We start from the raw sequence: 25,321 nt of genomic DNA, 5'->3' as shown, positions 1-25,321 counted from the left end.
ACACGAGATCTAGTTTCCCTTCACCAGGCACAGCTCTGAGTACACTAGGGGCCCCAAGGTGGTCCTGGAAGGGGATGTCTACTGTCCTCCATTCTTGTCCCAAGAGATGAGAAGAGTTGCGGCACATGAAAGAGGAGCAGCTGGAAGGGCAGGCAGTAATTTCACAACAGGGGGCAGGGACTCAGCCAGGGAGGCAGAAGTGCAGCTTACCCATGAGCGTCAGCTTCCGGGGCCTCTGCTTGGATGTGATGACTTGCAATGACGGGGCTATGGACTGAATGCGAATGATTGGCTGGTTGGGGTCATATGTTCCCGGCACAGCCAATTCAAGGTCTCGGCACATCAGAAGTTTTGGGGAAACATACTGCAGTTCTAAGGATGTAAGCTGTGAATAATTACCAAAAAATTTAGTTAGAAAAGTAAACTCCAGAAGGAATTTAAATACAATTTAGGTCTTTTTCAATGGATGACCAGAACCAAGTACTTTTCTATAGGTAAAAATGAAACCAGATGCTTAGGGTGACTATCAGGAAGTTCACAGATAATACGACAGAAAGGACCACCAGAAGAGCCTACCTGGGGTAGCTGCTTTGAGATTCGCCTGAACACGTGGTAGTAGAGGTCCCAGGCTTGGGTGAGGTCCTTGACGTTCCCTGACTTCATGTACTTTCTGCACCACTCTTGGGCCTCCATTAAATCCCGGCCATATGCCTGAGAAGGAAAGCGGGGCAGACGTGTAAGTTGTCAAGTGGCCACTACGACAGGAGCTAAATGAAATGCCCAGGCAGACCACAGAAATCCTCCCGGAGCTGACTGGTCAGAAGGTGCTGGCAGGTGAGCACGAATCACTGAGCAGTTCTCCAGTCCGGGAGCTCTGGGATCATGAGCATGACTCGTAAGTTAAGGGAAAGTCAGAGGACAGATGAGATGGCCTGTTTTGATTTTCTAATTAAAATTTCAGGAGGAGTTGGCAGTGTTCCTAAGTGGCAGAACTTATGTAGCACGCATGAGGGGCCCTGGCCTGATCCCCAGCACTGCACCATTAAACAAACAAAAGAAAGAAAGAGAAAAGAAAAAGAGAGAGAAAGAAAACAATTACTGGTGGTGCACATGTGCAATCCCAGAAACTTGGGAAGCTAAGGCAGGAATATTGCAAGTTTGAGGCCAGTGTTGGCAATTTAGTGAGGCCCTAAGCAACTCAGTGAGACCCTGTCTCTAAATAACAACAACAAAAAAAGGGCTGGGGATGTGGCTTAGTGGTTAAGTGCTCCTGTGTTAAATCAGTACCACAAAAAGGAAACAAAATAAAATCAGATAGATTCTTGTAACTTAGAGACAATTAAGTTTTTATATCCTATGATCTCTGCTGGAGTCCTTGTATTAAAGGCAAAAGAGGGCTAGGGAGATAGTTCAGTGGGTAGAGTGCTTGCCTTGCAAGTACAAGGCCCTGGGTTCAATCCCCAGAACCACAAAAAAAAAAAAAAAAAAAAAAAAAAAGGCAGGAGAAAGGCTAGTGGGAAAGGAGTCGTGTCCTCTGGTGCTTTCCATCCCGTACCTGATTGAAGGACGTTTCCTTCAGGGTCTGGGGGCCCCGTTCCATCATAGCATGTAGGGGCTCCAGCACCTCAAACATGCCCTTCACGTTCCTCTCCCCGAAGTACAAACGAGACGCCTCTTCCAGGCCTTCGTGCCACATCTCATGCCACAGGATGGCCACCCGGATCAGCTCCTCACTCACCTGGATCAAAGCCGAGGAAGGGAAGCACCAGGGGTGAACCACCCTCAGGAAGTCCAACTGGAGAAAGGGGGGGGACTCATGTGGCAGCCAGAGGAAGTATGTGGACCATGATGAGGCGGGGACAGCCCTGGCTGTTTCTGGCTTACCATCATGGCCTGCTGCACCAGGGTGTTGCTGTGCTCGCACATGTTCTTCAGAATCTTGTTGGCTGCGTTGTGGCGGGCTGTTGTAGTGGACTTGGAAGCCACAGTCAGGGGATAGATGAGGGCCTGAAGCAAACAGGAACATTCACAAAGGGACAAGGAAAGGAGCCCGAGGGTGCTTTCCCTGTACTGGGGACTGAACCCAGTGGCGCTCTACCACTGAGTTACAACCCCAGCCTTTTTAAAAAACCTTTTAAAAAACTTCAAGATAGGGCTGGGGAGATAGCTCAGTCGCAAGCACAAGACCCTGGGTTCGATCCCTAGCACCCAAAAAACAAAAAACAAAAAAACAAAACCTTCAAGATAGGGCCTCTCTAAATTGCCCAGGAGGAACTTGTGCTCCTCCTGCCTCAGCCTCCCAAGTAGCTAGGATTACAGGCTGGTGCCACCACGCCCAGCCTGATGCAGGTTTTAAGGAAGATGGCAAAAGACATGGTAAAGGTGACATTAGCACCATGAGTCCTCCACCGTCTTGGAAGGGACTCTTTCTTTTCAGGAAGGTTGCTGGGTCTTTGGGATTACTAGCTGGGCAGACCTTCCCAGGGCTGGACGGAGCACCTAGCTCCCAGTTCCTCTCCTTGTGTTTCTCAAAGACTGGCCACCAAATCAAAGGTCAGTGATAGATGAGAAACGGCCCAGGTTCTCTACATACCTGGGGGTGGTACCGACCAATGTCTGTGAGAAGCTGGTGAATGAGGCGTCCCACCAAGGGTCTGGGCGTATCAATTCTTGCAATGAGCTGAGGAATAACCTGGTATTCAAAAAGGCACAGTATGCAGCACATGAAGCAGGGAAACAATTCTAGTTATTCTTATAAACAAAGATTGATTCTTATAACTTATTTTGTTGATACTCTAGGTTCTGAAACAGTTTATTCTTTCCATTCTTTCAAAGAATCTAAAGAGCATGCAGTCCAGACCTTGGGACCAAGTTCTGCATTTATACTATTGTAAACACATCACCTTGCCACTTTGACCACTGCATGGTTCCGAGAGAACACAGGAGACAGAATCTGAGCTGTCCTCACCTGTAACCAAGTATCAATCTGGATCGCTTTTACCCCTTCCACCAGGGCTTCATTGACATCTGGCCAGTGACCATAATCAAACCACAAAGTGAGGACTCTGGAAAAGGCAATGAAAAGTCACATAAAATTTAGTTTTCAAAAACAACAAAAAAAATTAGCTTTCCATCTCTAAGGCTCTGGAGAAGAAAATCGAGGTTCTGGACTGATCTGGAAAGATCACTCATGAGCATTCCCAGATCATGGCACAAACTCTGACAAGGAGAGATGAGCCAGTGTTGCCTAAGAGAACCACAGATTGGGACAAACGGAAGGAGCTGCTGCAGAACAGGGACAACAGTGAAGCCTGGCACTTAGCTGGCCAGAGACACACACGTGAAAGGGGTTGCGCCTGTCATGGCCAGCCTCTGGACTGACTGGTTTGGGCCAGTTGTTCAGACCTCTCAAAGTCGCAGGAGGATTTTAAACATGCGATGAGCAGAAGGTTCGTCCTGGAGTAACAGACCACACAGTGAGCCCTCCCTTCACTTCGGGGTCTTTGCAGGTTTCACCCTCACTGATGGGGCCTGGCCAGCTACCATTCCTCAACCCGCAGGCAGAGAAAGGGTCAGAGCTGAGATTGGGGGTGTGACCAGGGTGGGGAAGGCTTAGAGGACCTGGATGTGTGACTCGGGTGTCCTGATAATGGCGGGGCCTCCCAGTTTCATCCTCCCCTTCCCTGATACCTGAGTGTATCCTGGAGGTTGTTGCCTCGTGACAAGGAGATAGAACGGAAGAAGCCCTGGACGGCAGGGACAGTGTACATCAAGAGGGTTTTGGATAAATCCTGTTGGAACACACCTCTGTCAGTGACACTTCTATCTCAGCTTCTGTTTTCTGTGGTGCTAGAGACTGAACCAAGGCCTCGCACATGGTAGGCAAGCGTTTTCCCATCGAGCTGCACCCTGGGCCCTTTGGCTCAGCTTTTTCATCTGTACAGTGGGAATAACTGCATACTAAAAGCACCTACTCCAAAGGGCAGTTATTAGTGGTAAGCCAGTTGCCATGGAAAGCCTTTCTTGGTGCCTGGCACATAGCAAAACATGGCAACTGTGTCAGAACCGTCACTGTCTTGGGGTACCGGTGGCTTCCTGAAAGGGGTGGCAGGGGGTGGGGCTGCGGCTCTGAGTGCTGTTCTCTGGACCTGATGGCTACACTGGTGCATTTCAGACCAACAGCCTGAGGAGAGGTGGGAGGGGAGAGAGCAAGGCAAAGATGATCCCCAGGCCCTGTCCTCAGTGTGGACTCGCAGATGTGGCGGCCACCCACACACAGGCACAGCACATTAAGAGGATGAGCTCATTCTTCAGCCCAGGCCACCAAGGCTCCCCGAAGCAGGGTGTGGTCCCCTGCACTGCTGAGAAGGCAGCCGGGAAGGGCACTGGCTCCACCTTGCACTTCAGAGAAGCCTCAGGCTCCGTGAGCTTGGACTGCTGGGGAGGTGCCCCTGCCTGGTCCTCGGAGGGAGGGAGCCTACCTCGGTGACCTTCTTCTGCAGAGGGGAGGGAGTGGGGCTGTTCTCGGAGCTCTCGGCCTCACTCTCACTGTTGCTGCCCTCTGTGCTGGCGGCCGCAGCAGCAGTAGCAGCTGTGGTGGCAGCAGTGGTGGTGTTGGTGATGTTGGCCCCGCTGGCGTGACGCAGTTTCTTCTTCTCGTCGCGGGCTTGGTTCTGGTGCTTGTAGTGCAGCACGGCTTCAAAGTTCATCACTGCCCACGCGTGCCAGGCCTGGGTGGGGCGAGAGCTAGGGGTAGACACTGGGCTGGGGGCACAGCAGGGGTTCGAGGGGCGCGAGGTCGGTGCTGAGCAAGGGCTGTGGCTGCCTCTTTCCTGTGGTCAGTGGAGTAAGACTTCCCGGCAAGGGGGAGAACAGGACAGAGACACACAGAGGTCAAGCCATGTCCACAGGAAACAAGCAAAGGGCATGCCTGCAGCTGAGGGCACGTGCAGGAGAGAAATGCAGGAAGGCTGGCCAAGTGCCAGGGCAGGGGGCAGAGGAGCAGGCATGTAGGCCAAGGGGCCCACTTCATCTGTGGGAAAATAAAGCTTTACTGGGTTTTGAAATACACAATACGGATTATTTAAGAAAAAATAAATTGTGGGCCAGCAGTTAGCTGTCCCATTTAGTCCTAACAGGTCACATGACGGGGCAAGGGACGGCACTACGAGGTCAAAGGAGGACCACTTCTGTGTGGCGCAGAGGCTGAGGCAGAGTTTGACTTGGGGCTTTGTAACTCGGCAATGACGGTAGCACATTAAATAATCTACTAAGAGCTGGACTTTCTGGATAATCAGGAAATTCCTTTGTGTCCACTGCTGGAGACTACAACGTAACTGTGTCCACTTTCCCATCCAGCAGAGTGGACTTCCCTTGATGAGTAAGAATGCTACCATGACTCAAGTTCAGTTTCCCCAGGCCCTCATTCATTTATTCAACACATGTCTCTTACATATCCAAGAGTCAGGCACTGACCTGGGGTCAAGGTGAACAAAGCTGACAGGGCTGGCATGCACACAGTGCTATGGGACTATGGTAGAAGACCCAGAACCAAAGGGACCTGCACTAGGAACTGCTTCTAAATACGAAAACGAATGTTCCTGGAAGCAGGTTTTTCCTTGTGCTCTGTATTTTCTAAAGGGGGAATGATAGGTGATTGGTCAGCAAGACCCCTGCTAAACTTCATGGGACTCACTTCTCTGGTTTTGGATGTGCAGCTGTCCTTGAGAGGTAATTACTGTTTCCAGCACAGAGGGAGCATTTTTAGATCATCAAGGAGCATGCTTAGGCAAGGAGAGGTTTTTATTTTAAATGCTTCTGTGGCTTTCAGATGCAAGTTTCGATCCCAGAGGGATTAATTCACAAAGTATTAGCAAGTTAAGGAGATTCTGGAAAGAAATCAATGATATCTGCTATGCCAAGCAGGAGGCCCTTTGGAAAAGATATTTTAAAAATAAGAATGTGAGCTCTTGCCAAGGATGTTCTTCCAAGAGTCCTCTGCATCAGCCAGTCACATCTTTTGTACATTTTCTAACTGTTTGTCCTTTTGAAAAGTTTCCTGTAATATAACAGGATGTTACCCAGATCTTTCCAGTAAAAACAAAGAAAGTTAATTTCTTAGCTGAGGAGTAGCTGGGATGGAGATCAGAAAGGAGCTGGGAAGGAACAGATTACCCAGGGGGAAGCAGAGTTCCAGAGATGAACTGTGTGTCCAGATGCTCCTAAGAAAACAAGCAGCAGAGACGCTGAAGGGCAGCCGCAGCCCAGAGCCACGCGCAGGGCACAGTGCAATGACGGCTCCTCAACTGAAAGTATCAACGAAACGTGTAGGGAAAAGCAGACTCTCGGGTCTCTTGACAGACAGGCTCTAGTCACTGAGCTCCGAGAGCCCAGCTGTGAGCAGGAGGACCCAGGCTCTGGGGTCCTGCTGCCCTCACCTTGTACCAGCTGCGGTCGTGCTCAGTGGCGGCGCTGTAGTACTGCAGCACCTTGGGGATAGTGCTCTCGTTGATGCCCTGGAGGCTCAGCTGCCACTCCCCGAGTTTCAGGAAACACCTGAAAGAGAAGCCAGCCCTGTGCTGTTCCCTCCCGCTAAGAGGCCTCCTAGGGGGAACAAGGAACTGCCAGGGGTGCCCTGATGCCTTTCTGGTTTCTCACTTAAGGAGACAGTCTGGGAATAGGGGTTCAGGTTCCATCTTTTCTTTGTGACTTGTGTTGCAATGTCAGCATAACCCAGGAGCCTGGATAAAGGTAGGTCTGCGTGGACCTAGCTACCCCAAATCCAACTGTCACTGGGAACAGCTGCTGAGTTCCTTTTCCTGTTGACTGTGCACACTTCTCTCTTACTCTCCCTCTCCCCCGCTGCGTTGCGGAGGTGAGGTGCCCCAAGCACTGCTCTTCCTGCTTGACACTGACCCTTTCCATAAGGCCGCATCCCTTACACCCCCTAGCAAACAGGTACTCTTCCTATCCCTTTAATTTGGTGAGGAAACTGAAGCACAGAATAGTTCAACAACTTACCTAAAGTCAAACTTATATACACATCAAATTAGCAGTGTATCTGGCACCTGAAAACAAGAGGTCTAACCCTAAAGCCAGACACCAGGAGAGGACAGCACTTGGGTGCTCTTGAGCTGCTGAACCCTGGGAAAATGAGTGGGGACCACACAATGAGGGAGCAGCACAATTCGATGGCTCCCTGCGATCCCTACTGGAAAAAGTGAGAGGTATGGGCAAGAGGCCCCCCAAGGAGCCTTAAGTGTCCTCACTGCAGAAGCTGCTGGCATGGTGGGTGCAGGATGGTCCTTACCGGGCCATGAGCTTGTGCAGCTCCTGCTTGTGCTGCTGGTCCTCAGTGGCAATGGCATGCTGGGCCTGCTGCTGCATGGTCTGGACAAAATGCTGCATGTGCTGGAAGGCATCGATCTGCAGCAGGACAAGGGCACAGAGAGTCACCTGGCATGTGGCACAACCTCGCGGGCACACAAATCAAACCACACCAAACAGAGTACCCTAGAACACAGGATGCTGCTGGGAGAGGGATGGGCTTTTCCAGAACATTCATGATTGATTCAGCTTAAGTCTTAGCTCTCCTCTGCCAAGTGTAATTACCAGTTTAACAAGTCCTGGAAAAGTCACACGTCTGGCTATCCCAAACAATAACTCATGTGAAGTGATCTGAACAAGTGCTTACTTAACTATCAGCATTACTGCCCAGAGGGAATGAGACTCATGGGAAATTGTCTCAAGCTAGTAAAACCTTGGTATTTATTTACAATGTTATGGTGCCTTGGCTGCTCTAGAAGAGCAAAACCCACAGATTTAAAAAGCAGATGGAACCCTTGGTTCCTGAATAAGAACGGAGAAGGGGTGAAGGCCCTTATGCAGTCAGTGGAAGAGGGAGAAGACAGGAGGAAAGCAGACACCTAGGGGAACAGGAGCTTGGGAACATACTCTTCAGAACATCCTCCCGCAGTTGCCTCTACTGCTACCACGGGGTCTGACACAGCCAGCAAACGGCAAGTGAGAATGGAGGGGCCAGAGAGCTACACCAGGAAGAGAGCAGTGAGGGTCCCAGATCTGGAAGTGCTACACAAGCCCACCCTGTCCAGATCTGCCAGCATTTTGACAAACGGAGTCTGTACCTTCTTTTAAAAGACTTCTAGGATGAAGACCAAATGCACAAACATCCAAAGCTCAAATGAAGAACAGCAAAACCTAAGTCCACTAACACAGGACAGGAGGAAACCTTATGTGAGATAAGGTGAAAGAGACGCTATGTGTTCTTTGTTATAGAAGGAGGGGGAAAACCAACATTTCCAAGAAGTAATAGGTCTCCTTATGGTAAATCATATAAGAAGTTATTGTTTTTATTTAAAACAACAACAACAAAACAAAAACATGCCATGAGGTGACGATGGCTTTGAGGAAAGACTAAGTTCTCTGGCTTGGAGGCTGGGAACCCCAGAATTAATTGGCCTCACGAGACAGGGTTTGACCCCAAGCTAGAACGACAGGCCTGTAACAGGCAGCACATGCATGAGGACAGGGCAGACCCAGGGTCCCACAGTGAACAAGACACCTGTCTCCACAGCACTGCCCTTAGGGCTCCCTCTCACCCACGGCGTGGAAGAAAGAACCACACAGCATCCCCCACTGGGAAGTGATACCTGTCCTTTAGATTTTCTTCCAAGAGAACTACACTGGCCAGATTTACATCTGATTGAAAAACAAAAACAAAATGAAAGTGGAAGGCAATCCCAAAAAGGTCAGTCACTAAAAAGGGGACTACGACTCAGTGTGATCATCAAGCAGCAGGACCACCACCAGGAACTCTGAGGCCAGGGGCTTCTCAGAGCCCAGAAGCTGTGTCACTGACAGTGCAGACAGGGTGAAGCTCTTTTTGGAGGCCTTGACAAGGAGCTGAACAAAAGATAACCAGAACTGGGGAATCTGGTGTTAGTTTGGGTGTGAAGCCTGAGATTAAATTTTATCCAGTGTGGAGAATCTGCCATCTTTCTACTCCGTAGCATGAGGCAACTGATTTTATTTTATGTCTTGCAGTACAAGGGCTGAACTCAGGGATGCTCTAGCAGTGATTTACATCCCAGCCCTTTTACTTTTTATTTTGAAACAGGATCTTACTAAGTGGCTTAGGCTGTCCTTGAACTTGTGATCCTACCTCAGTCTCCCAAGTTGGAACTTATTTTTAAGGAACTGCAAATACTCCATTTAAAACTTCTTTTCTCCATTCCCAAAGAAATGAAGAGGGGAAAGTGATTCTTTCCATCTTATAAATGAAGGACAGGTACTTGGAGGAAAGTTTCCTCAGGCCCACAGGACTCAGGTTGGGCACAATACTCTGGTTCTTTTTCTTTTTGGTTGTTGATGGACCTTATTTTATATGTGGTGCTGAGACTCAACCCCAGTGCCTCACACATTCGAGGCAAGAGCTCTCCCACTGAGTCACGACCCAAGTCCCGTACTTTGGTTCTTGACAGCCCTATGTCCGGAACGACCTTAGCCAGTGAGATTCCACGCAGGGCCAGCCAGTCTCTGGACTCCCCGGAGGGCCTGTCATCACACACGCTGTCCCTGAGGCCTTCCTGTAGGCAGGGTCTGCTTCCCCCAGGACATCGCACTTGCTGTCGCCAGGCAGAGTCCCACCCTTGTTTACAGCAAAGGAGAGCAAGGCACAATCACTGAGCTTTCTCCAAGCAGCTCCTGGACTGTGAAGAAGTGGCACTGCCAGCTCTGGGCTTGAGGTCCAAGCACCTAGCTTTACACAGGTTTTTGAATTTTTAATCCCTCCAGAACTTGGGCTCCTAAGAAAAGACATTTTCTGTGGAGAAGTTGGGTGTGGGCATATGTTGAAAGAAGCCACTCCTGGATTGAGACGCCACCCAAAATTCTCCTTCTGCCACTTTCGGCAAGCCAGTCAAAAACTTGGAGGCGGTACGCAGAAGGGAACCAGACTATTCAGATTCACCACCTTCTGTTTTTTCTCCTTTGCCTGGAGGAGGTCAGATATGCTGTGGCTGGGAGGCTCACAAAGCTTGAAAAACAAAACAACAATAATAAAATCCCAAATCTGCACTTTAGGAGAAGAAAACTTGGGTCACTAGTAATGAGGTAAATCCCAGGCAAAGACCAGGTTCTTGGAGCAGGGCTGTAGATCCCACTCAGGTGGCACTGAGTCAACCATCCACAGGAGCCAGTTCCTAGGCCCAGTCTGTGGGTCTTCAGGCAGGCCTCCTCCAGACAACTGTTTTACCAGCTCTTTCCACAGCCTCAGCTCTGCTGGGGACCGCAGTGGGGCGGGAAGGCCAGCTGGAGTGCTCTCCTTTGGGGCAGGCAAAGCAGGTGGTTTTGCCCCCAGGGCCTACTTTTTGTTAGTCACCAACATCACCCAGGGAGATTGTCAAAAACAAAAACAAAAACACCCAGGCCAAATCTGTTACCAAAGGGCTTGTCTGTAAATAAAGAGGAGCCCCACATTGCTTCAAGATCACGCTGCTCCCTCTGCTTCTGAATATAAACTGATGATAGGAAAGGTGACCAGACGTCTAGAAACCACATTGGTCTTAGGAAAGCATTAGTCTGTTTTCACAAATATGCTACCTTTATTTTGAACAGCCTATATTCTCTTCAGGGGCAGAAATTGTGCCTTTTTTATGATCCAGAACTTTCTGGATACCAATAAATACCACTGGATCACACTCATTGGTTTGGTCAAAGGCACATGTGCATCTCCTTGACTGTGACTCACGGCCAAAGTAGGAAGACACTCCGTGGCACTGTGGGCAGGTGGTTTTGACCCTGGTTCCTTTCTGGCCCTAGGGAGGTAGGGGGGCTAGGTGAGTGTTCTGAAGGTGGGCCCTGGAGGCGGGCTGTGGGTACAGACCTTGCGAGCGCTCTTCCACATGTTCTTCATGTAGGCGTAGGTCACCTGAGGGTGGACTGTGGGCAGAGGATGGTCCAGCTGCCGGGACGGATCAACTCCCAGAAGCAGCACTAAGGTTTTATGAGCAAGAGCCTTAAAAACAAGACAGGTCAGGTTATGAACAGAACCAGGGCGGGCGCACACCTGCCACAGGGTGGAGGACTCACCAGCCTGCCGCTCTTGCCGCACAGGCTGGCGTACTTGAGCCAGGTTCTCATGTCCTCATGTGGGTTGACCACGAGGGAGCGCACCATAAGGATCTTCTGCCAGTCCTCCACGATGCGCTGGCAGCCCTGGAACATGCAGAAACGGGAGTCAGACGTGGCCCCTGCGCCACCTCACCCTTACAGCAACAGTGGAACCCACCGCCACCATCTCGACCTTCTCGAGTTAAGCACAGGGGGACGAGGAACGCTCTCCAGGACCTCCTCCGCAATCTAGGAGGCAGCACCACGGCGCGGGGGCTGGGGTTTGCATTCTGGCTCTGCCGCCTGCTAGGTGACTTTGGGCAAGTTACTAACCTCCCTAGGATTGATCTGTAGGGTGGAATAAAAAGGGTATCAACCTCTCAGGGCTATGCTGAGGATTAAACAATTAAATTATTACAGTTTCTTTTGTGGACTGTAAAAAATATATTAATATTTTGCTTTAGTCTCTGGTGGAAGATGACTATCACTGGCAAAGAAATTAAATTTAAAATGTATTCAAAATTCAGAAGACTAAGTGTATAAGAAGTTTAATTAAATTTTCAAATGATGCTGTTTGTAAGCTGGTGATGTTTATAATTCTGAAGTTATGAAAGCCTAAGTCTGGGACATCCTGAATGCTGGCCTTCATTTCTATTTGTTTCAGATCAAAAAGAGAAGGGGAAGTGCTTCACTAATTTACATGAGTTTTCTGTAATCAGAAAAAAATAGTGAATTAATCATTATCAAAGGGGCTAAGCTCATTTTATATCAAATTACTGCCAGGAGTGAAAGGAACATCTCCTTTTTCACCCTTGCTGGTAAGAAGTCAGACTCAGGAAGGGAAATGGATTCCTGAGATCTGTCACTTCATGGGCAAATTCCACAAGTCCATGGAGCTGTTCTTTTTTAAAATTGTTTTTGGTACCAGAGATTGAACCCAGGGGCACTTAACCACTGAGCCACATCTCCAGTCCTATTTCTTATGTTCCATTTTGATTCAGGGTCTCACTAAGTTGCTGAGGCTGGCCTTGAACTTGCAGTCCTCCTGCCTCAGCCTCCTGAGTCACTGGGATTAGAGATGTGTGCCACAGTAGCCCATGGAGTTGTTCTCTATAGGGGTAAAACTGGAAGTCTAACCGTGATCTCCAGGTTTCAGATTTGACGGGATGTCATCTTGAGCCTGACCTGAGAACCTAAGGCAAGAAGAGACGTGGTGCAGCTAAGGCTGACCTCTCAAGCTGCCCCGTGGCAGACGCTGGCTGGGGATTTTAATTGAAGAGACTTGGCCACACAATGGCAGTCCTCTAGCCCAGGCGGTTCGTGGAGGGTGGACAGCAAGCCATCCACGAGAGCCAACTCCCACCACAGCGTCATGCTTTATTTTCAGCCTGGATAATACGCTTTCCACCCCATGAAGTGTGGCAACGATGATTTGGAAAGTTAGGAAAGCAGAAAAGAGGACATTGAGTGATTGTTTTGGTTACTTCTCACCAACAACTAGTTTCTCCCAGATGCTGAAAACACTTCAGCTCCCTGTGAGCCAAAAGAGCATCTTGTCTCAAGACAGGAAAGTTCTAAGGCTAACAGGAATGATGGTGTCTTGAACTTGAGGAGTCAGGCAGAAGCCTCTCCTCCCCAGGACCCATCCCATCCATCCCCCTTCCGACTCTGTGAGTCCCACTTGTTAGAATGTCTGAAGATTCAGCAGCTCTCTGATTTGGAGATTCTCCACTCCACTCTAGGCGCTTAAGAAACCCTGGGTGTGTACAAGTGGGAGACGCTTGCTTTGTGGAATTCTTTCTGGTGTCCAGGAGACAATTTTCCATCAAAACATTCACTGGGCATTTTATAATTACTAATAAAACATGTGCAAGAACTGTGTGTGCCTATTTCAGAACCATAAACGACTTTATTTCTAAGACGTTCCTTTGCCCATTGCTCTCTCCTATCCAGTGGAATGTGCCCTGAGCTTCCCAGGCAGGAATGTGGCTTTGAGTCAAAGGTTTGTCACAGCTACTGAGAAGCCTGGAAGCACAAACCTCGGCTTGTCTGGAGAGAGCACTTGAGATCAAGTGTGGACCTGGCCAAGAGGAAACACCTATGACAAAGAAGGCCGAATGTGAGAAGCAGGGGGACTGACAGTTTCTGGAGCAGTAAAGGCACTTTGTCTCTCTCTCTCTCTGTGGTGCTGGGGACAGAACCCAGGGCCTTGCAAAAGCCAGACAAGCGCTTCACCACTGAGCTACTCTGCCAAGCCCACTTTCTCTCCCTTCCTGCCTACTCAAGGAGCAGGAGGGCTCCGGTCCTTTCCAAGGGCATTGAGACTGCTGACTCCCAGGTCTGGCGGTGACAGTTCCTCATGCTACAATGACCAGAATGCCACACTGAAACTCCAAGGGAGTCCTTGGACAAGTCTTCCTACAAGGGGAAGCTGTAGTAGAGAAGTCTGATCAAAAGGCTAGGTCGACTCAACCTGGCAGGAGGTGGTGAAGGCGCGTACTGGGTAGCTGTTTAAAGCTGGGTGCTGCCTGCATGATGGTTGCGTGCCTAGCACCCTAGCCACTGGGCGAGGGGACAGGAAGCGCACACGCTGGAGGACGACCTCAGCAGCTGAGAGAGACCCTGTCTCAAAAGGAGATTTTAAAAAAAGGCTGAAGTGGCAGCTCAGTGGTACAGAGTCCCTGAGTTCAGTCCCTAGTAAAATAAAGCAAGAAAAAAAAGGAAAAAAAAAAAAAAGGAGGCCAGAAGCTGGTGGCCAGTAAGTGTGGTTTGGTTGCACTTGGGGGCCGTCTGGGAGCTGAAGACACTAATCCTGTGTGTACTCCCAGAACTGGTGACTTCATGGGCCTGGGGAGTGGCCTGGGCATCAGGATTTTTAGACTTTTCCCAGTGATCATACTGTGCAGTGAAGACTGAGAACCAGATTTTGGGGTTCTGACTCCTAGTTGGTTGCTCTTAGTGTCCTTTATTAAGGACATTTCCTTTGATTCCTTGAGAAGCTAGAGGAGGCTGGACATTGTCCCACAGCTGACATTTATGTGAAGAGCCTTTGAGTGCTCCACTCAACACAAGAGGCAGGAAAACTCATGTGGTGAGCACGGGAGTTGTGGGTGCAAGGTTCCCCGGGCCCTCAGTGGGGCAGGAGTGTGACCTGGGGCATCTCCAGGCTCACCTGCAGTCTCTCCCACCAGATCTGGCGGATGATCTCTCGGCGCTCAGGGACAAGTTTGTACTGGATGACCTCCTCCAGCTCGGAGAGCATGTGGCAAGATACCATAGCCTGAGGGAAGCAAAGCACATTCCCACCTAATTACTGATGACGATCCAAAAGTCGGGGTTAACTTAAATCGGCCTGGTGTCTGGGCTTCTGCTGGCCCAGGCACATAGGCAGGCTCCCAGCAGCCTGTGACACCCTCGCTCGTCTACTCTGAAAACAGAACTGAAATAAGCTTCCAAGATGGCCAGGCACAGAGTTCGGCACTCACCCCGTAGGCCCTACTGTAGCTCTCTCCCGCCATGGCAGTTAGCTCGGCATCCAGCAGGTCCCGGGCCTTGTCGATGCACTAGGAGGAAAACAAAGAACTCCTGGAGCTGGGCCTGGATGGGGACTGCAGTTATTTTAGGACTTCCAACAGCTGCAACCGACATGGATGTTGGTCACAAAGATAAAATTTACCAAAGAATGGAAGTAATCTCTTCCCAGATCTGAATGGCTTGAAGAGGCAGAAATGTACGGCTACCCAAACCCTAAACTCTGAGGTAGCTTTCACCATTGTGGGTGGTGAGGGAGAGGAAATGTGTGCCATGAAGCAGTCGCTGTGTTCTTCATCTCAGGAGGATGCCCTGGGACCTGTGTGCCCTGTGTGGTTCCAGCTGGTGGCTTCTGGCTTTCAAGTTCTCTGTCACCAAGGAGCCCTCTGTGAGCCCTCCAGGGGATGTGGCCTCTTGGGGCTCTGACCTGGAAGGCCTAGGACTGGCTTCCTGTCACAGACATCAGCCCAAGGATGCCACAGGACTGCAGTCTGAAACTTCCTGTGCCACCAATTAAAACCCTCATGTGGACCTGTTCTCTTTTTCAATGTAAGGCCAATCATGGCATCCCTGTCCCTGAAGCGCTCAGATCATTAACCCAAACACTTCGTGCAAGACAGTCTGGAGCCTGACAGGGCAGATGCGACTGTTTCCCTGGAAGGTGATCGATGAGCACCACCCCTGCGTGGCCAGAAGACCCTCATGATGGCCTCTGCTGCTGTGGGGATGGCTGGCTCTGGAATCTTCCTTTGGTGAAACAGCTTCTCTCTACTATAAGGAGTGCTAAGGCAAGGTGATAAAAAGGTACAGCGATGACCCAAGAACTAACTCCCAAAGCCATCGCAGCAGAACAGAAAGAAGCCCCAGTTGATGTGCTGGCGTCTTCTCCATGAATTCTGTGCGTCAAGACCATGGAACGAGCTCACAGAGACAAGTCCGGCTGAAGTACACCAGCCCACACACTGTGCCCGTGTGCACTAGCCCTTCCTCTGTTGGAAGGTGTGGGGACGTGGAGTTCACCTGTTGTGCCAAGGAGAAGAGGTCCTGATGTAACGCCAGCACAGCTCTATAAAAGGCCCCGTCGTGGGTGTCCCGAGGAATCATGCAGGTGTACTCTTCCATGCTATCCCACTGACCTAGTGCACACACGAGAAAGCAAAAGGGTGGTCAGTGGGCTGGACTACAGGCGGTGGCTCAAACCTTGCCATCCTACTTTCCTTTTGCTTGGGGTGCAAACAAACCAAAGGAACTTGAGCACCCAAATCCTACAGAGGCCCTCTATATACTGTGTGAGTTGATTTAACAAACAAAGCTACATCTGTCTTCGAAACAGGTTCCACTGCTGCCCCAGAGAGCAAGTCATGAACGACAGAAAGCGTGTGGGCTGCGCCTCAGGTGGGTTTAATGCTGCACCTCGTTAACCTGAGAACTCTGGCAGGCTCTCCGGGTGAGATGAAATCGCTTCCTTCCTTGCAGAGCAATGCTACACTGGGAAATTATGTTTTTCTCTAAACAACTGAAAATGGCCATTATACAGCTAGGGGACAGGGCTAGACAAATAGTTTGCCCATTTTACTCTGGCAGTCTCTGCCTCAGGAGGGAGCAGGTTATGTTTTGAGAGGCTGTTATGACAGAAAGGTGGCTAGGTCACAGTGCAGTGGTCTGTGTCAGGTCAGACTGGGGAGATGGCAGCCTCCAAGCCCAGGCATTCACATCCCCTGGGGGCTGGTGAGCGTGCATGATAGCCAGGGCTGCCAAGGCCATCTGCAGAAGGGATACCAGCCTCGTAAGCTGCAAGCTGCAGGGCTGCCCATTTTACAAGGCATTTTCCTGCCTCACTCCAGACCATCCGCTCATCCATTCTCGATGCCTCTGGGCAAATGCAAATAGCAAAGAATGACTCCTCAGGAAGCAATTTGTTTTTGAAAAATGTTCTGATCCAGCCCAGAGCCCATGACAGGAAAGAATATAAGCTCTGTGACTCAAGAGGGACAGAGCAGAGGTGGAGGCTGTCCCCGGTCTCCAGACTCCAGGCTTTTCATCTGGCACAGTCTACATAACCTTTCCCCTCTCATCAATAACATTTCTGGAACAGGCACTGCCGAGCCTCTCAGCTGGGGCCTGGCATCAGAAGGCTGAGGAGCCATGGGGATTAAAGGGATGTCTCTGGTTTATTACACTGGGGGAGAAGGAAGAGGTGGGCAAGTGTTGGGCGGCAGGGAGAAGAAAGAAAACAAAACGGTCGAAAGGTTGATAATTGTTGGGGAAGGTAAAGGGCAAATGTTATACCCTTCACTTCTATAAATGTTGGGAAAGTTCTAGAATAAATGGCAAGAAATAATAAGAGATAAACAAACGTGTTCTCCCTTTATCACTGTCTGGGACAAAGACATCCTGGGTGGAGGTCCAACAGCCACAGTGGATCACGAGGTCGAGGAGCATACAGAAGGACAGAGAAAGGCTACTGAGGAAGAGCTGAGATGCCAGTCTGGGAATGCCTACCGAAAGATTGCATTTATCAGAGAGAAAAAAACAAACCAGTATTTTCTTGAAGACAAAAACCAAATCCCACTGTGGTATAAGAAGAAATGTATTTGGTCTCCATCCCTGTCTCTCGGCACAGAGCTACTAAAACCCTGGATTCTCCTGAGGAACAGGAATGTGACAGAATGAGACCCAAGGGTTGGTGGACATGCCTGGGTGCTGGAGGGCAGCAGTGCACCCGGCCCCTGTGCTGCGGCCCCTCCCCTGGCTGCTCCGCTGCCCTCCCCATGGTAAACCGATAGATTCAAGCAGTGTGTTTCCCAGCATTCTACGAAGCATCCTGACACATTATGGAACTGGGGAGGAGCTGGGCGCTCCGATTTATACTGAGTCAGACAGCCATACGGGCCACACAGCATGGCGCTCGGGAGTGGCATTTGAAGTGGGGCTGAGTGCTTAACCTGCGGGATCTGATGCTGTGTGTGCGTACCCAGGGTCAGAACTGAACTGGGTTACAGGACGGCTGGTTGGTTCTGCTGGAGAATTGCTCAGTGCGCGGTGTTCTGAGTGTGCAGAGTGTGATTTTCTCACTTATGGCTTCTCAATTCTGATGCTTACTGACTTGTTTTCCTCAACCTCCCACAAGGATCCATTTTTACCCAGGTCTCAAAAGTTGGTAAATCACCTGGTGGAAGGACAGAGGGCGGACGTGGAAGGAGGCGAATTCCAACAGCTCTGACCTTGCACATACCTGCAGCCACGGCCCCTCAGCTTCTCCCACCCTGCCAGGGGCCTGTGGGAGCCTCACCTAAGCCCCATGCGGCGGCGGCGGCCATCCGGGCCATCTTGGCTTGCGTCTCATCGTTAACCAGAGTCCACTTTTCACAGCACTGCTGGTGGAGCTGCCCCCTGGGGGAGAAGAATCACACGGTCAGGGCAACCCAGATGCTCCACGCCCCCACTCTGCCTCCAGGCCCATGCGTTAGCTGGGGCCACAGGGACTGGGGTGAGAGGCCTCCGGAGCTGGGAGCCTTTCAGCGGAAAATACACTCCACTGAGCCTTCTAACAGAGGTGAGTGGGCTGCTTGTGGTTTCTAAGGCCTGGTGCACATAATTGAGAGTCATTTAGCGGGGATAGGGACCGTTCTAACTGCATGTGATATGAAATGCCCTGAACATCTGGCCCCTTCATAAATATTAAATGACTTCTCTCCTTTGCCAGTGAACTCTGGGCTCTTTCCCTTTGGCAGGCCTACAGAGAAAGTAATCTCAAAAACACATCTGGACATTCATTTTGGGCTAAAGCTATAGGGAAAACTGCCTCTTAAATGCATTGTACAAATGGTTTCTGTCTGAGATGAAACTTGAATGAAAGAAATCTGCACAGAAGAAAGGCTCTGGGATGGCCATGTCTACCAGAGACCCAGATGCGGCCTGTTCTCAGACTTTTTCATGATTACTGAGAGTGTGGGTAAGGATTCTAAGACTGAGAAACAAGTGGTACTTAAGAGACCCCAATACACAAGAAGAGTGAAAATGCTCTCAAGAACAGGGACTTCCTTCCTTCTTTTCTGTACTGGAGATGGAACCCAGGGCTTGCGCATGCCACACAAGTGCTCTCCACTGAGCTTCAACCCTAGCCCTTTTTCATTTTATTTTGAGATAGGGTCTAGCTAAGCTGCCCAGGCTGGCCTTGAACTTGCCAGCACCTTACTTTGGCCTCCTGGATAACTGGGGTTACAGGTATGCATTCCTAACAAGCTTTTCTGTGATGCTGAAGTTGCTGGTCAAGAGGCCACAGTTTGAGAACACTGGCTCAGAGGAGAGGAGCAGCTCACTTGTTCAGCCTGTTTTGGGGACCTGCTTGGAGATCCCTGGAGTCTCCTGGAGGTAGGAGAGGAAGCTCTTTGATATCTCAATGGTACTTCCAGCCCTAAAATTCAGACAGTTATGGCTGGTGGCCATGGGCAAGCTGGCTTCCTCTACTCTTCTGTCAGGGTCCCTGGTTTCTGTGACATGGGTCTAAGGATCTAGCTTTTCTTCTCATCTAGAGGTAGGAAGCAAGCTCAGTGATCAAAGCCCACACTGTTATCCTGAGGGACACAGCAGGGAGCTGGGCAGGAGCAGCATCCTGGAAAGGTGACCCCTGACAGCGACCTAGGCGCTGCTTTCACCGTGTGGCCGAGAACAGTTATCAGCATGCACACAGGACATTCACAGAGGAAGACACCAAGAGAGGGCTCCTCTCCCCCACAAACATTTGATACAAAAAAGAATGCAGGATGTACTGAGCTCTAATTCTTGAGGGTGGGTGGGGAGGGGGACAAATAAACCAACAATATGAGACTGTGGAGCGATGATTCGGATAGTTGTTCTGACCCTCCAGCTGCAGACCAGGGCGACTCCAACTTTCCCACCTAGAGCAGTGGCAGAAAGCTTAGCAAGTCCTTCCATTTGGAACTCCTGCCTGGGGTGGCTGCCAGTGATCTCAATCCAGAGGAATCTGTTCTCAAAGACCCAGAGGCTGTGTCAGAATGGCGTGAGGAGGGGGTTCACTTGGTTCACCTTGGCTGTAGAGCCACTATAGAGGCCGCAGGGCTGGGAGGCCCATCTCGTGTAGTTAGCCTCCTGGAGGCAGAAGAACATGGGAAGAGAGGAGTCTTAGCTCACTGGCAACTCCAGATCATTCCTGCTGCCACCTCCAGGGAACCCTGCTTCAGGCAGGGTCCGGATATATGCTCAAAGCCAAAGAAATTTAGAAACTGCACTCTAAACAGAATCGAGTGGACAAACTGCATCAGAAGACTGCGTGTGATCAGAAAAAGGATTCTGCTTCTTTCATCTCTTTAAACCGCTCTTCATCTCCCGTATTCTTAAATCCCTCGGTCAGCATCACCAGCCACTTACACTTCACAGGTAATTACAAAATTGGAAAGAACCCAAGAGAGCAGAGGCATATGGGACTGAGAACTGCAACGTCAGGAGACCTGTGTCACTAGCTCTTGGGACACCTCTGGAGCGCTCTCTCAATCCTGTGAGCTTCAGTTTCCTCAACCATACAAAGGGGATTGGACAAAATCATATCTTATCTTTTCCATGTATCCAAGCAATCCCTTCCTAGCCGAACCAGGGACAGTGGTCATCTCGAATTCCAAGAGAGCATGAGTGGAAGAAAGGGCTCAGAAGGGTTTCAAGGAGGAAGACATGCTGGGGAGGATTACAAAAAGAGGGAAAAGGAGCAGCAGAAGAGGTGGGCAACCCAGGGAAAGGAATGAATAGGTGTAGGTAGGGAAGAGAGTGAATGTTTTGTCCAGAGCTCAGACATGGGATGGAGCCCACTGAACAATGGGTCGGGGTGAGCTGAAGCCACAACCTGAAAGGCTCTGCAAGCCAGGCTGTGAGATTTATGTGTCAATCCAAAGGTCACAGAGCGATACTAAGGTGTATCAGAAACTGATTAGAACTGAATTTTAAGAATGTTTACATCTTGCGTTATCCTTCTTTTAACAAGATTATGACTATGATGCAGATTTGAAAATAGGAAAAATTGGTTTAGAAATCAAGTGGCTAATTCTTACCCCACCTGTCTTGCTTCAGCTCAGTGCTGTATAGAAAGCTTTCTGTGATAATGGAGGCCTTCTGTGTCCCTTGCCCCCTGCAGCAGCTACTGGCCATAGGTGGCACAGTACCCCTGAAATGTGGCCAGTGCAAATGAGGAGCTGCATTTAAATTTTTATTTAATTTAAAAATAATGATATGTGTCTAGTGGCTGCCATATTGGACAGTGTGGTTTTAGACATCTATTGGACTTCAGGAAACAGCTTTAGTTGTATATACTAATGAAGCAGATTTGATAGGGCATGCTTCTTCAATTTTTTGAGGGGAATGAATGTGGAATATTGATTTATGAAAATAAATGATAATACTTTTGAATCTTCCTAATAATGGTTAAATTAGACAATTAAGCTGAGTTTACAGGTGATTTTACAGTATTATCTACCTAATTACCTATCTGTATGTGATTCTATGCCTGAGGCTAAATTCATTGACATGAAATTTTTATGCAAAATATGACAACATCTTCTATCTTGGCAATTAGTAATAACTTTACATTGAGAAATAAGAACACTAATGAATTTACTAAAAGAATATCTATAATTAGGAACAGAAAAGACTATGTGTAGACAAAGATCACTCCTTTAGAAGCCTTACTTTGGTTTTGTTCACAGCATTTTAAAAACTTTTCAAGGTATCAAACTTTGTAAACAAAAATTTGCCTATATTAAATAGACTAGATTTGGCCATGTGATGGAATATTATGTAGTCATCAAAAATGAGGCAAATAGCTCTACTTTTGGAATAGCGGCCAAGACTTGGTAAGTAATAAAAACAATGTGCAGATAGTATGGATACACAATTGTTAACATATATGCTTATGATGGGGTTCAGGATGCCAAAATATGGCACCTTAGCATATTGAATATTTTAAGAAACAGCCAACATGAAGGTCTCTCTGACTTTCTCCTGTCCTCCCTAAATCAGTTCATAATACAGTCAAGGAATAAATGTCAAAATGGAATAGCACTGGTTCGGGGCACTAAATGTAGAACCAGGAGGCCCTTGTTAATCAGATCTTAGACACAGTCACACAGAGGAAAGCAGTACTGCCCAGGCAGCTACGTCTCTTTGGCTGCCACGGTCCTTACCTCCTCCCCACTGTGATGGGCTGACAGATCTGACTCCATGAGAATGTTCTAGGCCAGACTCTAAGGGAAATGACTAAACAGACTCCATTTTGCTCTGAGATTCCATGTTATGTAGGAAATAAGCTTCTCCCATGGGAACACCCTGCCTCTGTGCCCATCATCAGTTACTTGGTGTGACATGTTTAATAATATACAATGGCAACTCCTATGTAGTAAAGAATTGCTCTCTTTTGCTTCCTATTGCTCCTAAACAATGTACCACGTGAACAGTGATTATGTGGATGTTAGTGACCATTCTTTAGTTTGTACCTAGGTAAGGGTCATTTTGACCCACTTCCCCCTCTGTCGATGATCTCCTGATGTTAATGTGTAATTTCGAATCATAGCAACAGACACTTATGATTAATGTGATTTTTGGTATAAGAACCCCTACAACTCTGTGGTTGGGGCTGTTCTCCCAATAGCCATTTTTTGAGACAGTCAGCCATCCGGCTTAATAAAGACTCTCAAATTTGGACTTCTCAACGGTGATTGGTCTGTTCTTAAGTTGCGCCCCATAACACCCCCCATCACGTCTCCCCCTGGTGCTCCCTCTACTGGTCTAGCTCTCTCCTCTCAGGCCTCTCTTCAGGCTACTCTCTAACTTGCTCTTCTTATAATGCAAGCCCCATGGCGAGACTCTCCAAATACAGCAAGAGCCTTCCGGTAGCTCCTGGGTAAGTCCTAACTCCAGTAGGGCCAAGGAGCCTCACGTTTTACGGCAGCCCCCCTGCCTGCCCTGCGAGCTCTGGGAAGGCAGGACTCTGTCTAGGCCCTGCTGTGTCCTCAGGGCAGACACTGGTGAGCGATGAGCACTCACTAACTCTGGGTTGAATGAACAAGTGGGGGCCACTCAGTATCACATTCAAGAGAAAGCAGGTACAATCTGCTGGGGGGAAGCAGTAAGGCATTTTATTTTGGTCTTTTAAAACCTAACAACTATTTAAAAATGGCAGCACAGCATTCAGCTTCAGCTATTTCTTTCTCTCTTGTTATTCTTTTTAGTACTAGGGAGTAAACTCTACCATGAGACACACCCCCAGCTCTCTTTATTTTTTGAGAGAGGGCCTTGAATTGGCAATCCTCCTGCCTCAGCCTCCCGAGTTGCTGGGATTACAGGTGTAAGCCCATGCCCAGCTTGTTTTGGCAATTAAAAAAACAAAATTGCATGTAATGTTAAAAACAGGATGGGGAACACTTTTTCTTCAACATCCTTTAGTGGCTCTCTAAACCCAAACTAGCCAACTTTCTCTGGTGAGCATCCCTGTGGCTCCTCCGTGGGATACCAGCTTCCCCTCTCCCTTCTCCTACTGCTGTCCCCTAAGCCTTAGTCTCTCCTACAGGAAGCACTATAGGGTCACCCTGCTCCCTACTTGGGCTTCCAAAGGAATATGCTCATCCCATCGTCAGTGTCTCCTTGGTTTCAAAACATCTCTGTTGATGTGCTAGATCAACCTCCCGGTAAAGCCCTGGATTTTGGGATCCTGGCTAGTTCTGTGCACATAGTAAGTATCACCCAATAAAGGCAAAGCACCTGCAGAGGGCAGTCACCAGTGTTTCTCTTTCCTAAAATCATTAGCAAGAGCTAATTTAAAAAAACAAAACAAAACAAAACAAAAAAAAACTGGGGGTGTCAGAGTAAGAAAACAAGACCTTCGCCAGGCCAGTCAAGGTCAAGAGAGCGAACAGGAGGAGAGGGGCAGCTCCCAGGGGCCTACCCACAGCCGCTCTGTCCAGGAGCATCGTGACATTTCAATTTAAAAAAACTGTGCCTTGCTATTTAGCAGCTGGGACAGAATAAAGATTAAAAATGCCCAAGTGACAGATGGTTCCTGGGAAAATATCATGTGAAGCAAAGTGAGAGGCAGAGGCGGGCACTCCTTGGGGAGACTCGTGGCGGGCCTCTGGCAGCCAGGGGGTCTCCAGTGGAACTCACCACTCCCCCAGGGCCTCGAGGCAGCGCATGCGGCCGAGCATCAGCTCAGGGTCATCCTTGTTGGTGTCCATCTTCTTGTCATAGGCCACCAGGGCGTCCTCCCACTCGTGCAGCTTTTCATACCAGGTGGCCTGGATCTCCTGCCAGGTCGAGAGAGAGCTACTGAGGCACAGAGCACAAGGGGTGCGGCTCAGATCCGCACACCTCCTAGCGCAGCTGGCCTGGCTCGGGTGGAAGAGCTTTGGCCCACGGCAGGGAAGTCGCTTGGTGGAATGGAAACGCTGGCGGTGGCGCTGACAGAACGTCCCTGGGTCCTGGGATAACCTGAGAGCACCTAGTCCACTCCTGGCACTTCCTGCCCAGACACAGGGGTCACAGCACACTAGCTTGTGGGGACACGTGCGAGGACGGGGAAATCACTAGGAACAGTGAGGTCCCTGAGCAGAGCCCCCTCGAAGGGGCCAAGGCTGGAATCTGCTGATTCCTGAGGCCGGGCTGCGTGGCAGGGATGGCAGCTGCTCTCTGATGAGGCAGGAAGACCAGGCCACACCTGCATATTTACTGGAGGCAAACAACTCCCTTTTAAAAGCCCGGATTCTCTGCATTCTTAATGCATTTTTAAACTTTCAGGAAATAATAATTTAAAATACAATAGAACACTACCACTTAAAATTCTTTGGAAAACCTTGCCCGTCTCCTACAGTCTCCCATCCAATGTTCCTTCTGTGTAGTGCTTGGCAGCTTTTCCAGAGTCGGTAGCCAAGGGAGTGATTCCACCACCTGGCAGACAGAGTGCCACGCTGACGGTGAGCGTCACCCACGTGAGGAGGGGGCGCTGCCACCCTGAAGTCAGAGACCAGGACTCGCCACGTGACAGACTGTTCCGTGCATCTGTCTGCCTTCTGTCTGCCCTGCACCTCTGTCTGTCTTCTTGGCTTCTCTTTATCAGGTCAGGGTGGTGGCTCTCTAGGGAGTTCTTCCACAAAGGTTCTGCGATGAGACTTGTCTAACATAATGCAGGACCTACGCTGGTCTTCTCCCCTCACCCTGCTTCCCTTTCTGCCTCCCTTCTTGGTACCAGGGATTGAACTCGGGGCACTTTACTACTGAGCTACATTCCCAGCCCTTTTATTTTCGAGATAGGATCTCACTAAATTGCTTAGGGCCTCAAATTGCTGAAGCTGGCCTAGAACTTGTGGTTCTCCTGTCTCAGCCTCCCAAGTTGCTGGGATTACAGGCACACACCATGGCACCCGGCTCCTTTCTAAATAAAACTGTTTGTGTCATATGTACACCAACAATCACTTTTCTGAGCTGCCTGAAAGAACCTCTTTTTTCTGAAAGTCAATAAGGAGGTCACAGTTGGGCATGGTGGCACATGCCTGTAAGCCCAGCAGCACGGGAGGCTGAGGCAGGAGGATCTCGAGTTCAAAGCCAGACTAAGTTACTTAGCAAGACCCTAAGCAACTTGGTGAGACCCTGTCTCTAAATAAAA

General features: G+C 49.4%; 1 protein-coding gene across 3 annotated transcripts in view; it reads right to left on the bottom strand.

Annotated features, from left to right (window-relative positions):
- The window catches only part of Mtor (mechanistic target of rapamycin kinase), a 124,234-nt gene that overhangs the window by 17,888 nt on the left and 81,025 nt on the right, over positions 1–25,321 (bottom strand). For all 3 annotated transcript variants that reach the window (XM_047545062.1, XM_047545053.1, XM_047545071.1), the window contains exons 30-46: positions 23,827–23,966; positions 17,954–18,054; positions 15,682–15,797; positions 14,616–14,693; positions 14,303–14,410; positions 11,110–11,235; positions 10,904–11,035; positions 7,310–7,425; positions 6,438–6,555; positions 4,482–4,730; positions 3,691–3,791; positions 2,969–3,065; positions 2,594–2,692; positions 1,885–2,007; positions 1,556–1,738; positions 577–711; positions 211–385 (exon numbers count right to left, since the gene is read on the bottom strand). In XM_047545062.1, coding sequence (XP_047401018.1) covers positions 211–385; positions 577–711; positions 1,556–1,738; positions 1,885–2,007; positions 2,594–2,692; positions 2,969–3,065; positions 3,691–3,791; positions 4,482–4,730; positions 6,438–6,555; positions 7,310–7,425; positions 10,904–11,035; positions 11,110–11,235; positions 14,303–14,410; positions 14,616–14,693; positions 15,682–15,797; positions 17,954–18,054; positions 23,827–23,966 — 2,197 coding nt within the window. The remainder of the gene's footprint in view (positions 1–210; positions 386–576; positions 712–1,555; positions 1,739–1,884; positions 2,008–2,593; positions 2,693–2,968; positions 3,066–3,690; positions 3,792–4,481; positions 4,731–6,437; positions 6,556–7,309; positions 7,426–10,903; positions 11,036–11,109; positions 11,236–14,302; positions 14,411–14,615; positions 14,694–15,681; positions 15,798–17,953; positions 18,055–23,826; positions 23,967–25,321) is intronic.

Source organism: Sciurus carolinensis, chromosome 1 (genome assembly GCF_902686445.1).
Source record: "Sciurus carolinensis chromosome 1, mSciCar1.2, whole genome shotgun sequence".
Classification (NCBI taxonomy): domain Eukaryota; kingdom Metazoa; phylum Chordata; class Mammalia; order Rodentia; family Sciuridae; genus Sciurus; species Sciurus carolinensis.
Note: the sequence above shows the minus strand (reverse complement) of the source record. Positions and strands in the feature narration are given on the sequence as shown.